Here is a 14,470-nt window from a genome sequence, read left to right as displayed (position 1 = left end):
CTGACTAGTGCTGTCCTTCAATTACGACACGCGCAAGACAGAGATAGAGCTAGTTTTGGAACTGTCAAACTAATTAGTGTCTGCCAGAATCGGCCCCATTGTAATTTTAACCAAAATAATTTCGTGTTTTGCTAGATTGTTAATAGTGAATGTGTTTTTTTAATGTGTCATAACTACTACCATGTTATTTCTTTTGTTCTCGACATGTAATTGCCGCGGGTATTTTATATAAAAAGATGAGACTATTTAACTCATATATGTATCTATAAATTGTTTTTATACCTTTAGGAACGTAGCGAGATTCTTGTTAAATATGTGAGTTTGCATCGGTTGCTGCAAGATGTATGACGGCTCGACAGTCGACACTAATTTGTCAATGTTGTCCAACAAATCCAGTTGGAACCGTTCATGTCGTGACATCTGCAAGCACAAAGAAAGACATGGAAGATATTAGATTACCTTATTTTATTTATTTTATTAATAAATTATTGTACACAGGATATACAGAAACACAATATGACAACATAATGAGAGACAAAAGGCACAACTTATTTCTAACAGAAATTTCCTCCAGTAGGCCTTACTTTGCATATGTTAGCGAGCTTATATCAGTGTATACACTGCTAATTCTGTGTCAGACAGTAAATAAGTTATGGTTGAAGATAAAGATCCAAAAAGGATCTAAATAAGTTCGACTCGATCGCATATTAAAAACCGCTATGTCATGTTTATATATTGAAAATCCTCTAATGATATAGATGATTAATTGCTCTAAAACAACATACTTCAACAGAAATAATCTTATAACTCTACTAGTTATGACATAGCGTTCACATTGCACAATGGAATTACCATGATTCGCTACACTGGGCTATGCCTGTGTAGTAAGACCACGGTAACATGATCATTAACTAACATACGGATACCTGGATATACATAAAGCTGCCTCAGGTACATGCTCTATAAATAAAACAACCATTGAAATAATAAATAATAAGTATATTGGTTACTTACTCTAAATTTCCAAAACGCACGCGTGCTCAAACACAAGTGTACACGTGTTCAAAATGGTACGTCTGCCTTCGATGCGTGCTCGAATCAAAAAAGCCCCAATGAGTCAGTCAGTTGTTGTCTTCTCGACGTCCGCGAAGCGGACGTCGGGGAGGCACCCTCGGGGCTTAGCCCCTTTGGTGCGGTAGCTCTCGCCGCCCGCTAAAACGGGCGGGGCACGGGGGTGGGCCACGGCGGGCGAGTTTCGCGCCTCCGAAGGCCCAGTCTCTTGTCCGGGGTGGTACCGCCGGCGAGTCAGCCCACCGGGTGAGACCCTGTTGAGGGAGGCCCAGTGAGCGACTCCAGCCAGGCGGTACGTGTCTCGTCATAGTAGGTGGCCGGCGAGCTTGACCCGAAGTTTCCAGGTCAGCTCGAGCCGGCGGGGTCAGTCCGGTGAGGTCAGTCCGATGAGTCCGCCGGCAAGGTCGAAACCGTCAACAATGACGGTTGCCCTCAAACCGGCGGCTTGGGTCAGTCCGTTGCTGGGTAGGTATCCTCGTCGAGCTCCTCCACATCAGCCAGCTCGCGAGGATACGGCTTCCAGTCCGGGGGGCGCGCGTGGTATGGAGCCAGATTTCGTAGGTGCACGAAATCTGACTCGTCCGCGCGCGCGAACATCCCAGTCGAGAGCCTGGAGATAAACTCATCCAAGGTCTCGACTTTTAGGTCCCTCCGAATTACTTCGTTGCGGACGAATCTCGGCGCGTCCGCGATGGTGCGCAACGCCTTGGACTGCTGTGCCCGCAGTCTTTGGCGATGGGTCTCAGAGACCAATGCGTACCACGCGGGGGCGGCATAGGTAAGCCGTGTCCTAATGTACGCCTTATACACGCCGAGCTTCATGCGCAACGGGAGACTCGAGCAAAGAATGGGGCGGAGCAGAGCAGTGGCAGCACCTGCTTGTCCGATCACATTCCTCGCATGCTGGGCCATGGTGAGGTGGCGGTCTATGGTCACACCCAGGTATTTAGCCTGCGAGGACCACCCGATCTCCTCACCATGCAGCGTCAGATTCGGAGGGTGTAGCCGACCACGTCCCACAGTGATCGCTTGGGTTTTCCCCACGTTCACCGTCAATCTCCACTTTGCCAGCCAGGCAGGGAGGGCATCCAAGGTTCGCTGCATCTTCTTCGCAGCGTGCTTGGCGTTCAAGGACGTCGCGAAGAAGGCAGCGTCATCGGCGTAAAGCGCCAGCTTGGACCCTCCCTCCACGGGGATGTCATCCGTGTACCTGGCGTAGCAAACCGGAGATAGGCAGCTACCCTGGGGAACTCCCGCAGCGATCCTTCGGACTTGGGAGAGGGCGCCTTCCACTGCCACCTGGAAGCGCCTATTCTCTAAAAAGGTGGCCACAGTCTTAACGACTCGACGTGGAGTCGTAGACGTGGACAGCTTATATACCAAGCCCGGGTGCCATACGCGATCGAACGCCTTCTCCATATCCAAGAATACCGCTACGGTGGTCTCCCTCTTGTTGAGGGCCGCCGTCATATCGTGCAGTACCCTTGTCAGTTGAAGGGTCGTGGAATGTTCGGCTCGAAAGCCGAATTGTTCCTCGCGTGGCATGATGTGTGGGATCATGTGACGCAGAAGAAGTCTCTCAAACACCTTGCTGATGTTCGGTAGCAAGGTGATTGGCCGATAGCTCTCAGGCTTCAGGATATTCTTCCCGGGCTTGGGGAGCATGATAACTCGCCCAAGCTTCCAGCAATCCGGAAAGTGCCCCGTCCGCGTGATGCCATTAAAAATGCGCGTCACCGCTGCGACTGAACGCGGTGGAAGGTGACGCAGCATTTCGTTGGTAATGCCATCCGGGCCGGGGGCCTTCCGGAGCGGAGTCCGTCTTATCGCCCGGAGCACCTGTCCGGGCGTAAAGACGACGGGATCCTCATCAGGGGCTATCGGCTGACCGAAATAGCCCGCTAGATTTCGGGAGACTTCTTCTTCGTCGTGGTCGGCGCCTGGGTTCGGCCGAAATTGGCTCTCCAGACACTCAGCGAAGATTTCCGCTCGATCCTCAGCTCTAAAACGGGGTGTCCCGTCCTGAGCGAGGAGAGGTCGCACTGGTGTCGGCTTCCCGGAGAGCTGTCGACACAGTCTATGGATGCCGGTCCAATCCTCGCCGGCTGAGTCGATAGTGTGTTGCCAAGAGTCGGCGGAGGCACTATCGAGCGCGGCCGAGATCTTCTCGGCCAGCGCATTCAGCCGGGACTTCATGGTGGGGCAACGCGTGGTGTTCCACTGCTTGCGGAGTCGCCTCTTTTCCGCGAGCATATTCGCAATATGCTTCGGCGTGGGAGGAGCGGCTCCCGGTTTGGGAGCTTCGAGCGCGGCATGTTGCAGTGCCCGCTGGACTGTAGAGGCGAACTCGGTTGCCAACTCGTCGACATCCGTGGGGGTCGAGACTGGTCGCATGGGAGTGTTCTCTACCATGTACTGGCCGAATTTATCCCAGGAGTACTTCCGCCGCGGCGGCAGCAGCCTCGTCCTGGTAGGATGGTTTGAAATGACCATCAGGACTGGTTGATGGTCGGAGCCTGTGTGATAGTCTAACGTCTCAACGGTGGGATCGGGCCGGAGCCCCTTGACCACCGCGAGGTCTATCACGTCTGGGAGATGAGCGGGGTTGTGCGGGTAGTGGGTCGGGGTCTCCGGCCCCAGAACCACATACCCGCCCCCGTTGGCGTCATCGAACAGACGTCGTCCATTTGGACAGGTCCACGTGGAATTCCAACCAACGTGCTTGCAGTTCCAGTCACCGGCCGCGATCGTTGGCCCCGGGCTGTCCAGAATTTTCTGAACGTCCGCGAGGACAAGGCGCGCCGCCGGCGGCTTATACACCGCAAACACACGTGTTGGGACGTCTCCGAGAGCAATCTCCACTCCCAGGGCGTAGATCGACTGAAGACCAGCGATAGGTGGCAGAGGCTGGTGCACCAACCTTCTTCTTACCAGGACGGCTAGGCCTCTATAGGCCTGACCGAGGTCACTGAGCTCGTCCTTCCGGTATACGAAGAAGTTGGGGATCTTCAGTCGGTCTGCGCCTCTCAGCTTGGTCTCTGAGATCAGGGCGACATCAATGTTCTGCTCCCTCAAGAGAACACGTAGAAGACCTATCTTTCTAGACAGGCCTTCGGCGTTCCAATGAAGGATTCTTAACGACATAAATTTTATGCCGTTAACAACCTCTTCATCCCGTCCAAAAGCACTGTAACAGGATCGAGATCCTGCTCCAGTGCCTTCAGGACATCTTGGAGTACCCCCATGGCGACCAGTAGTGCCGCCTTCTTGGCGGCGGCTGGATCGCCAGTTCCGGCCGACTTCCCCTTCCCCTGGCTTGGGGCGGGGGGTCGGATGGAGGGGGTTGTCTTTGGAGCAGACGATGTCGCCGGCTCCTTAGGCTGCTGTCGCGGCGGGATTTGGGGCAAGAAGGGACCTTTTCCTTCCCTGCCGCGCCTCCTCTTACGCCGTTTCGTAGGGCCACTCTTCGGGCCGTTGGCCGCCGCCATGAGCGACCCCTGGGCGTTCGACTCGCCTGTGGGCGCGACCAAGACCTTCTTGGTCGCTTGCCCCGAGGAGGTGCGGGCTGTGGTTCCGGCCTTCTTGTTGCGCGCCTCGCGCACGAAGGCCGGGCAGGCCACATGGTTGGCGGGATGTGGCCCACCACAGTTGGCGCAGGTCGCCGGTTGCTCCCTAGGTCTGGGGCAGTCCCTGGCCGCGTGTTCCTCCCCACACCGCACACACGCAATCTTGCGGTGGCACTTGTGCGAGGAGTGGCGGAACTGCTGGCACCGGTGGCACTGCGCCGGTCCCTTTTTGCCCCGCCAGGCCTCTATCTTCACCCCGGGCATGTTGAGGAGTTCCGTGACTCCATAAATGCCCGGGATGGTTGCAGCGTTACGCTCGAGCTGGGCATGGTAAATACACCCGGGTCGTCCGAAACGCGCCTGGATGGCGCGCACGAACTCAGGGGTGTACCCCAGTCGGCGTAACTCGGCCTTAATGAGGGCTGGGTCGGTGTCAACCGGCAGCCCTCGGATGGCAACCTTGAGGTTGCGCTCCGCCGGAAGGGAGTAGGAGAACCACGATATCGTGGTCTCCTTTTCCAGGGCCATCAGGTAGGACTGAATGGTCCTGTACTCCTCCCCTGTGCGCGGGATAAAGCGCACCCCCCGCCCGTATGGTCGGGCGTTAGGGGGGTGTCCGAGCTTCTCCCGGAGGGCTCGGAAGTGCCGAGCCCAGTCCGGGAGTACCTCCACCACCAAAGGGGGGTAACGCTCTCGCTTCGGCGGAGCGGGCTGCGACGCGGGCTTGGCCTGGAGCGGGGAATGTACGTCCCGCTGCGGTATTAGCCGTGGAGAAGTCGCGGGAGGTGTCGAGGCCACAGCCGCGTACGACGGCTGCGTATCCATCGCCTCCGGCGACTGGCGTGGCGCCGGCGTGGGCGCGACCTGTCTCAACCCTCCTCGGAACGGGGGGGGAGATAGGGCTCCGCGCACCGGCAGTCGAAGTGCATGCCTGCCCTCTCCCGAAGACGGGGACTGGGCGGCGAGCACTTTGGCCGGCGGCGGGGACGTCGAGCGGGCCGGGGAGCGGCTCGCGCGAGAGGGGCGCTGCGGCAGCGGGGCTGCTGCTAAGTGCAGCGGCGGCGCTGTCCGGCGCGGCGGCGGCGACGGCGGCCCCAGCTCCGGCATGGAGAGGGACGGCCCCGGTGACGGGGGGCCCTCGCCCGCAGGGGCGAGGGGCGCGTCGAAGTACGTCTCCCCCGCCCCCGGCGTTGAGGGGGGGGAGGGACGCACTGCGTCACGCGCGGGTTGGCGCAGTGACGCCAGGGTCTCTCGCAGGTGCGGAATCCCAAGTAGGGAAGCCGCCGCGCTCCTGCGGAAGACCCTGGGGCGCTTAGGGCGCCGTTTGGGGAGGGAGGGGGGCGGCATGACCCCCCACCACCCCAGTTGACGATTCACCCGGCGGCGGAGTCAGAACTCCTTTCCCGCCGGGGGAACAACCGGGGGACACCTGGCGCACCAGGCGTCCCCAGCCCGCTGGGCAAAGAACTCCCGACCTCTCGGAAGCCGACCGACACCCAATCTTACCCGTGCCAGGCGATCGCTTCCACCGGCTTCCCTCCCGGCCTAACCACACCCGACAGACCAGTGCCGAAGTGTGGGGTTCCGGGAGCTCACCGGCACTTAGTCGCGACCACCTGTCGCGGGTCGGGGTGCAGGCCGGACCTAGCGAGCCCTAACCTAATCTCGAGCTTTGTCGAGAGGTTTCGGAGGGGGGGAGATGCCCGCCACTTCCACGACCAATCACGAGCGAGCGTAGACAGTGAAAGTGCGCACGGATTGCAACTCCGACTGTCCATCAAGCCCCAATGAAAGACAAACACGCCTTTTTATACCCTTTCTCCTAGTGTTGCCATATGAAGGCAACACAAATTCGCACAAAATTACAGAAAACCTAACATTCGACCATCCTGACGTCGTGCATGTCCTCATGCACGTAGACAAAACGTCTAATGTTCAAAACTAACATTCGGCGGGCCAAGTGATTCCACACTCATCGAGAACAGTTACAAAGCTTCACTTAAAATCTAAAAGTACAACGACATATAATCACATTTACGGGGTGAAACATCAGCTCTTCTTTCTAATCATAATATAAAGCTATTCAAGTTGTCAATAGTTCGCAAACCCTTCCTTCTCACGAACCATTGCAAAGCAATTGAGTGTGAACCTTCTTTCTCACACTTGTAATTATCGTATACAAACCTTCCTTCTTATATACGATAATTAAAATAATCATAATATAAAGCTACTCAAGTTGTCAATAGTTCGCAAACCCTTCCTTCTCACGAACCATTGCAAAGCAATTGAGTGTGAACCTTCTTTCTCACACTTGTAACTATCGTATACAAACCTTTCCTTCTTATATACGATAATTAAAATAATCATAATATTACAAAGCTATTCAAGTTGGCAATAGTTCGCAAACCTTTCTTTCTCACGAACTATTGCAAAGCAATTGAGTGTGAACCTTCTTTCTCACACTTGTAACTATCGTATACAAACCCTTCCTTCTTATATACGATAATTAAAATAATCATAATATTATAAAGCTATTCAAGTTGGCAATAGTTCGCAAACCCTTCTTTCTCACGAACTATTGCAAAGCAATTGAGTGTGAACCTTCTTTCTCACACTTGTAACTATCGTATACAAACCCTTCCTTCTTATATACGATAATTAAAATAATCATAACATTATAAAGCTATTCAAGTTGGCAATAGTTCGCAAACCCTTCTTTCTCACGAACTATTGCAAAGCAATTGAGTGTGAACCTTCTTTCTCACACTTGTAACTATCGTATACAAACCCTTCCTTCTTATATACGATAATTAAAATAATCATAACATTATAAAGCTATTCAAGTTGGCAATAGTTCGCAAACCCTTCTTTCTCACGAACTATTGCAAAGCAATTGAGTGTGAACCTTCTTTCTCACACTTGTAACTATCGTATACAAACCCTTCCTTCTTATATACGATAATTAAAATAATTGTGAACCCTCCTCACAAAATTGAAAGTCACCTTAACTAAATAGCTATGAGCCCTCCTTCTCAAGCTATTACTAAATACACATCTTACAGTTTCATCCAACAAACAGTACCTCTACTTACTTTCTTTTGATTGTATATAATAATGACACAATCAGTCATCTTCATCACTACTTTCTTTATCATCATTAACGTGAATCCAGGGTGACATTCGATTTGTTAAATGAAGTAGGTAGTCATCAATCCCAACAAATTCAAACTCAAAAATATGTTTATTCAGTAGGTAACATTGTTACACTTTGAATCGTCAATTTTTACATCTTTAAGGGATTCCCGAACTGACAATAAAGTATAATTTTGCGCAGTTAACGACCCTAACATCGTGCGATTACACTGCTCTACTTGTCCATTGGACCTAGGACTTGCAACTGCGTTCAACACGTGTCTAATACCTTTATCCGAGCAAAACGTTTGAACACGTACGATGTGAAGAAAGTACCGCGGTCGCTAATAATTCGATCTGGGTTTCTGAACGTATAGAAAATATCTTCTAATTCTCGCGTTGTTGTAACTGTTTTTGGTATTTCTGACTGGCCTGATAAATTTAAATTTCGTAAAGGCATCTACGACTACCAATAGGTAAGAGTTTTCCTCTCTTTGATCGCACAAAAAGGTCCAAGGTGATTGATGTACAGGGTGTGAAAAGGCACCTCAACTTTTCGTTTACGTGGAATAGGCCCTCATTTGAATTAGTTTTCTGTTATGTACTTTAACCCATCTGCATCAATATCAGTGGTAAGAAATTCCCGAATGCGACCCAGTTCACTATCACCTAATTGAAGAGTCTACAACCTGTCCCTCTCATTGATTGACATAACCGTCGGGTAAAGACCAGCGTCAATTTCCATTGAACTAAGATCCTCAATTGGGTTCCGAAATAGAAGGTCCACGTGCGACATTTTCGTGCCAGCACGATATTCAAAAAGCAAAAACAGCCACCAGCGGGCAATACGTCTAACCAAATCGCGTTTGGAAAGCATGGAGCGCAACGCACTACAATCGGTCATGATTTTGAAATTCTGACCCAGAAGATAAACCCGAAACTTTTGAGCGAACTTACTACCTATAGCAAGAGTCTCAAGTTTATAAACCTTTTCTCTTCTGGAGATGTCTGGCGACTATAGTACGCTACGGGATAGTAGGTGTCGTTTCCATTACGTCGCTGCATCAATATTCCACTGACGCCCACTTCACTGGCGTCAGTGTGCAACTGTGTTTCGGCGGTCGGGTCGTAAATGGCTAAGATTGGCCTATCTATCAGACTACTCTTGAGATCAACAAATGCGGCTTCTTGTTCCTCAGTCCAACACCATTCCACATCCTTCTTGAGCAACTTATTCAACGGATGTGATAAAGACGCGTAACTCCTTATAAATTTTCCGAAAATATCCTACTAGTCCCAGAAATTGGCGGACGGAATGTGGACTGGTGGGACGAGGAACATCAAACACTGACTGTGTCTTTTTGTCAGCCGGCCGCACCCCAGCAGCGCTAATATCATAACCCAAATAGTTAATAATTCTGCTGTAAGAAATTACATTTTGCCAAATTCAGAGTTAGGCTTGCCTTTTCTATCAACTGTAAAGCCCTTTCTTACCTATCCAAACACTCTTCTACATCCTTTTCGTAAGTTAATACGTCATCGATGTAAGCAGTAGCTTCTGAGAACCTAGCGGAAACCAATACCTTATTCATCAGCCTTTGAAATACAGCTGGTTCGTTAGCCAACCCAAACGGCATACGATTAAATTCATATTGGTCGTCTGGGGTGATAAAGGAAGTTAAGGGTTTCGATTCTTCTGCAATAGGCACCTGGTAGTATCCAGATGCCAGATCCAAAGTTATAAAGTAGGCCTGCCCCACTAATCGAGCAATCTCGTCTTCAATCACTGCCATCAGGTACCTTATCTTAACTGTCATTGAATTCAGAAACCTATAATCAACACAGAGCCTTTGTTTACCGTCCTTCTTACGAACCAACATAATTGGACTCGCATATTCCGATACAATTTCTCGTACAATCCCCGCATTCATCATCTCACCAACCATTTCTCTTACTTGTTGTCGTTCCTTGTGCGACAATATGTAAGGCCGGTAAACCACAGGACGCTCAATATTCAATTCAATTTTCATTTCAGTCATATTTGTACATCCCAACTCCTCTAATGATTGCGCGAAGCAATGCTTGTATTCGTTCAAAATGTTAAAATAGACGTCGTTTATGTGGCTCTTCAAGCGTTTTTGCTAAAGTTAACATCTTTAGGCTCTATACCTAAATGCTCGCCAACGAGGTCTGTGGGTGATGTACAAATATGATTGACAATCTGAACTCTATTTCATCTACCTATAATATCACCTTCATCAATATAACAAAAGCTGACAATGGGGTAATATGAACAAAGAGCTGACCTTCCTCTACTTTGTATAACCCGCCGGCTATCGTGAATTCTCGGTTTGGCTTCCCCACGACTCTTCCGCTAAGCCTAACATATCAATTAATCACAACATCAGTACGAGCTCTGATAATCGCCTCTCCACTCAATCTTGCGCATGAAGCGGAGACGACCTTTACACTCGCAGTATCACCACTACCACCGTTAGCAAAAGGGAATTCATCATCATAATAAAACCTCAATTCGTTGGCATTCTTGAATACCAGCACCTGCTTCTGTTCGGTGAAGGACTGTCCTACTAATATCGGACAATTGAGCAGATTACTGTCAACCACGTGACACAAAACATCCGCACTAACACCGTCGATGCATAAATTAACCTGTGTCCTGCCCATGGACAAAATAAAATTACTACCAAAACTTTTAATGGAGTCGGGGGTTGATCACAAGTCTACCCCAAAATCAGTGTCGTTGTTTGTTTTATGAGCGAAACTTCGCTACCGAAATCTATAAACGATATCATAGAGGTGTCATTTACCCTAACTGTATTGAAATATTTTGAGCCCGACTTAGAGGTAAGTATGCGCATGATTTTAGGAATGTTACCTAGATTATCACGGTTTTCAAAAAAAAAGGGACTCTGCAAGTTTCCATTTTATGACCGAACCTACGACATCCTGTACATTGGACCAGAGGTTTGGGGCATTTAAGATACGGGTAACCTTTTTCCCTACAGTTAAAACAAAATGATTTGTAACTTGAATTTTTTTTTGAAGTCTTAACTGATTTATCCCTATTGTCATTATTACTTCCCGCTGTGGATTCAGTCGACTACTTTGTTTTATTAAAATGAAAGCGATCGGGCGGTGGTTGGTTCTCCTTATTACTCATCAGAAAATGGAGTTGATCAGGCTGCGTACATCGTAACGCTTATCGCTGGATCTAATTGTCTTGTCACTTAATCCGTGGATAATGCAGTCCACGGCTCGTTTCCCTTCGATGTCACACCGGTTCACGATGGCTAATTCTTCATAATAATAAACCTCTAGCGGTTCACCAAACCTACTCTTTCGCCTAAGCGTATCCTCCAGGGATTGGCCATAATCATGTTCAAAAGGAAATGCGTCTAACCACTTTTGCTGCCATTCTGCCCAGCTGTACAAAATAGAATTGAAGCTTTCATACCAAACTTTGGCCAACTCCTGCAGTTTCTGCATTGCGAAGTGGATAACGGTTGTTCTCATCCCATCCGTAAACAGTGGCACACTCATTAACTTTCTTTAACCAAGTATCAATCTTTTGACTTTTCGATGAGGGTCCAAATTCGGGTAACATGGTTCATAATACTACTGGAAGGATGTGATGTGGCGACTGCTGTCGGATTAGGTTAAGATCTTAAGTTAACTAATGATTCAACAATATTAAGAACATCTTTAGATGAAAATGTAGGGCTATCTGACCTTTCTATTCCCTTAGCTGCCGACGAACGTCGCACCTCCTGCCCTTCGCCGCGATGTCGTTGGCTGTGTCGCTCGTTGTGCCGACGCGTGAAGCGACGTCTCTCTCCGGCTGTACTCCCGGCTCTCTCTCCGGCTGCGCTCCCGGCTTGTATCGGCTCGGCTCGGCTGCGCTCCCGGCTTGTATCGGCTCGGCTCGGCTCGGCTCGGCTCGGCTCGGCTCGTCTCGGCTCGTCTCGGCTCGTCTCGGCTCGGCTCGGCTCGTCTCGGCTCGTCTCGGCTCATCTCGGCTCGTCTCGGCTCGTCTCGGCTCGGCTCGGCTCGTCTCGGCTCGTCTCGGCTCGGCTCGGCTCGGCTCGGCTCGTCTCGGCTCGTCTCGGCTCGTCAGTCGTCTTCGTGGAACGATCTCGTCTTCAAGAGGCATAATCTGGAACTCGAAAACATTGGAACATGTAAATATTCTTCAGATAACCCTATATGTATATATTTATACAGATATATTTCCAAAGTAAAATATCTCAAAAACGGTGTATCCTGATTAACACATATGGATACGATCCCACTTCTGAAATGTAGTAAGACCACGGTAACATGATCATTAACTAACATACGGATACCTGGATATACATAAAGCTGCCTCAGGTACATGCTCTATAAATAAAACAACCATTGAAATAATAAATAATAAGTATATTGGTTACTTACTCTAAATTTCCAAAACGCACGCGTGCTCAAACACAAGTGTACACGTGTTCAAAATGGTACGTCTGCCTTCGATGCGTGCTCGAATCAAAAAAGCCCCAATGAAAGACAAACACGCCTTTTTATACCCTTTCTCCTAGTGTTGCCATATGAAGGCAACACAAATTCGCACAAAATTACAGAAAACCTAACACCTGTATAGTAGGAAATCACATAGCTTCAAACCCCCGTATCCCCGAAGGGATGTCAAGTATTATACCCACTCTTCGCCAGCTATGTTTAAGTGCCATGTAATGTAAATCATGATGTGAGTCATGTCAGGGGCCTTTGGCGGCTCAATAGTAACCCTGACACCAGGGTTGATGAGGTTGGTACTCCACCTCACAACCTATTGCCATTAACCGGTCACAAATCCTGGAAACCACATGATATAAATTATCTATGATCTAAATATGAATCAAACTCATAAGGCGAATTCAGTGGTTTAGAGTTTAGAGCCTGAGCAGAGATTCGAACTTGTGAAACTACGATGTAAATCACGCGTTCTCCGAACAGGGCTATCACGGACCGGATATCTACAATATACGTAAATATTTTTATAAAATTATTTGACTATTTAGATAAATGTGACTTAAAATTATATTTATTATTCTATTCTATGACACCAGAACCCGCACCCGCAGTGGAGCAGCGCGGTGGAGTATGCTCCATACCTCCTCCGGTTGATTGAGAGGAGGCCTGTTCCCAGCAGTGGGACGTATATAGGCTGTTTATGTATGTATATTCTATTACACTACCTTTATCCGTCCAGTATTGATCAAATACTGCGCCATGCTTTTAGTGATGATGTCAAAGAAGAAGCCGGAGTACTGCATGAACTTATGCCCTAATAAGAAGTCCTGCTGGCTGGGGTCCACGAACATGTGCAGCGGCGCGGTCAGTACCGTGTGCAGCTTGAACTCCACGCAGTTGAATACGTACTGAAATTAGTAGTAATTGAACATATATTGTTCCATAACATAAGCTCACGACTATCTCTCAATTGGGGCATATATAGGTACAGTCATGAGCAATATAATGTACCCAGTTTAGGACTCTGTCGCACTAACATATTAGACATTTAGTGAGACTTACAGTTCAATTTGTCAAAAAAGTTAATGTGACATGGTACCAAAGTGTATACATATTAATGCTCGTGATCGTACCTATCGCATCTATCGCAACATAAACTAAGTATCCATACCTTACCCAGCTTTCTGTTAGATCAACTATTGGTTAAATTGCGCTTTACTCCTCGCATCGCGTCAACTACGCTACGTTTTATCTATGTATGGTACGAATTTATTTAAAAGTATTGTATTTTTTAAACGCATTAGAGTCTTATCTACTTGAAAAACTATTTCATTAAAATTAAGTTTATTTTAAACTGAGAACAGCAATACAGTATCCACTTAGGACACAGGTCAGTCTCATCTCGTGCATCGATTGGTCTGAATTCAACTATATATCATGTTTTTACCTTGACGTAACTGTCGAGCAAATCTTTCCGGCCATAGTCATGGATCATGTGAACAAAATGCACTATCAATTTCACGATTTGGTACCCCATGTCGTGGGAATAGCTTTTCTCTACAGTCTGAAACAAAAAACAAACTTAATTCCAATGTTTAGCATGTGATTTTAATGTTTTGCCTTGCTCGCTCAATATAAATATTCACTGAAGATTTTCTGTTACGCAGCGACGGCACAACGTATTGGTACTGATAACTACAAGCGATTGCTAACGGAAGTAGCAGGAGCGCTGATTCTTTTTAATTCTTCTTCCATCTCCCAAGTGAATAGCGTCAATAACTAATTTAAAAGTGTGTAGGTAGTTACCATCAACTCAAACAACTGGTTCAGTATAGTTGGCAGGAAAGCAACTAAGGAGCTCAGTTTGATCGCATGTGCAGCTTTCAGAGCTGTGAGCACGTCATTCCACGGTGGTGGAGAAGGCGAGGTGGAGGGCGAATTGGCCTTGATCAGTCTCTCCGCTTGACTGAACAGGTTGTGCAAGTGGGAGTCTCTTGTTGCCACTGTAGAGTCGAGGACTAATTGGCAACGGAACAGCTGTTTCTCGCCCTCTACCCATACCACGTCTGGGCCTGCGTTCTGTTGAGGAAAGAGATGTTTCGAATAACGAGGGTAACAGAGAGGGTATTTCTTTGATACAGTGAGTGTAAGTATGTATGAAAAATGTGTTTTTAACACAC

At 48.5% G+C, this 14,470-nt stretch overlaps 1 protein-coding gene across 1 annotated transcript in view; it reads right to left on the bottom strand.

Annotated features, from left to right (window-relative positions):
* The window catches only part of LOC126370717 (dedicator of cytokinesis protein 9), a 60,287-nt gene that overhangs the window by 32,400 nt on the left and 13,417 nt on the right, over window positions 1-14,470 (bottom strand). Inside the window, exons 13-16 of the mRNA XM_050015780.1 lie at window positions 14,097-14,369; window positions 13,738-13,854; window positions 13,016-13,198; window positions 283-420 (exon numbers count right to left, since the gene is read on the bottom strand). Coding sequence (XP_049871737.1) covers window positions 283-420; window positions 13,016-13,198; window positions 13,738-13,854; window positions 14,097-14,369 — 711 coding nt within the window. The remainder of the gene's footprint in view (window positions 1-282; window positions 421-13,015; window positions 13,199-13,737; window positions 13,855-14,096; window positions 14,370-14,470) is intronic.

The sequence above is a fragment of the Pectinophora gossypiella genome, chromosome 1 (genome assembly GCF_024362695.1).
Source record: "Pectinophora gossypiella chromosome 1, ilPecGoss1.1, whole genome shotgun sequence".
Classification (NCBI taxonomy): Eukaryota; Metazoa; Arthropoda; class Insecta; order Lepidoptera; family Gelechiidae; genus Pectinophora; species Pectinophora gossypiella.
Note: the sequence above shows the minus strand (reverse complement) of the source record. Positions and strands in the feature narration are given on the sequence as shown.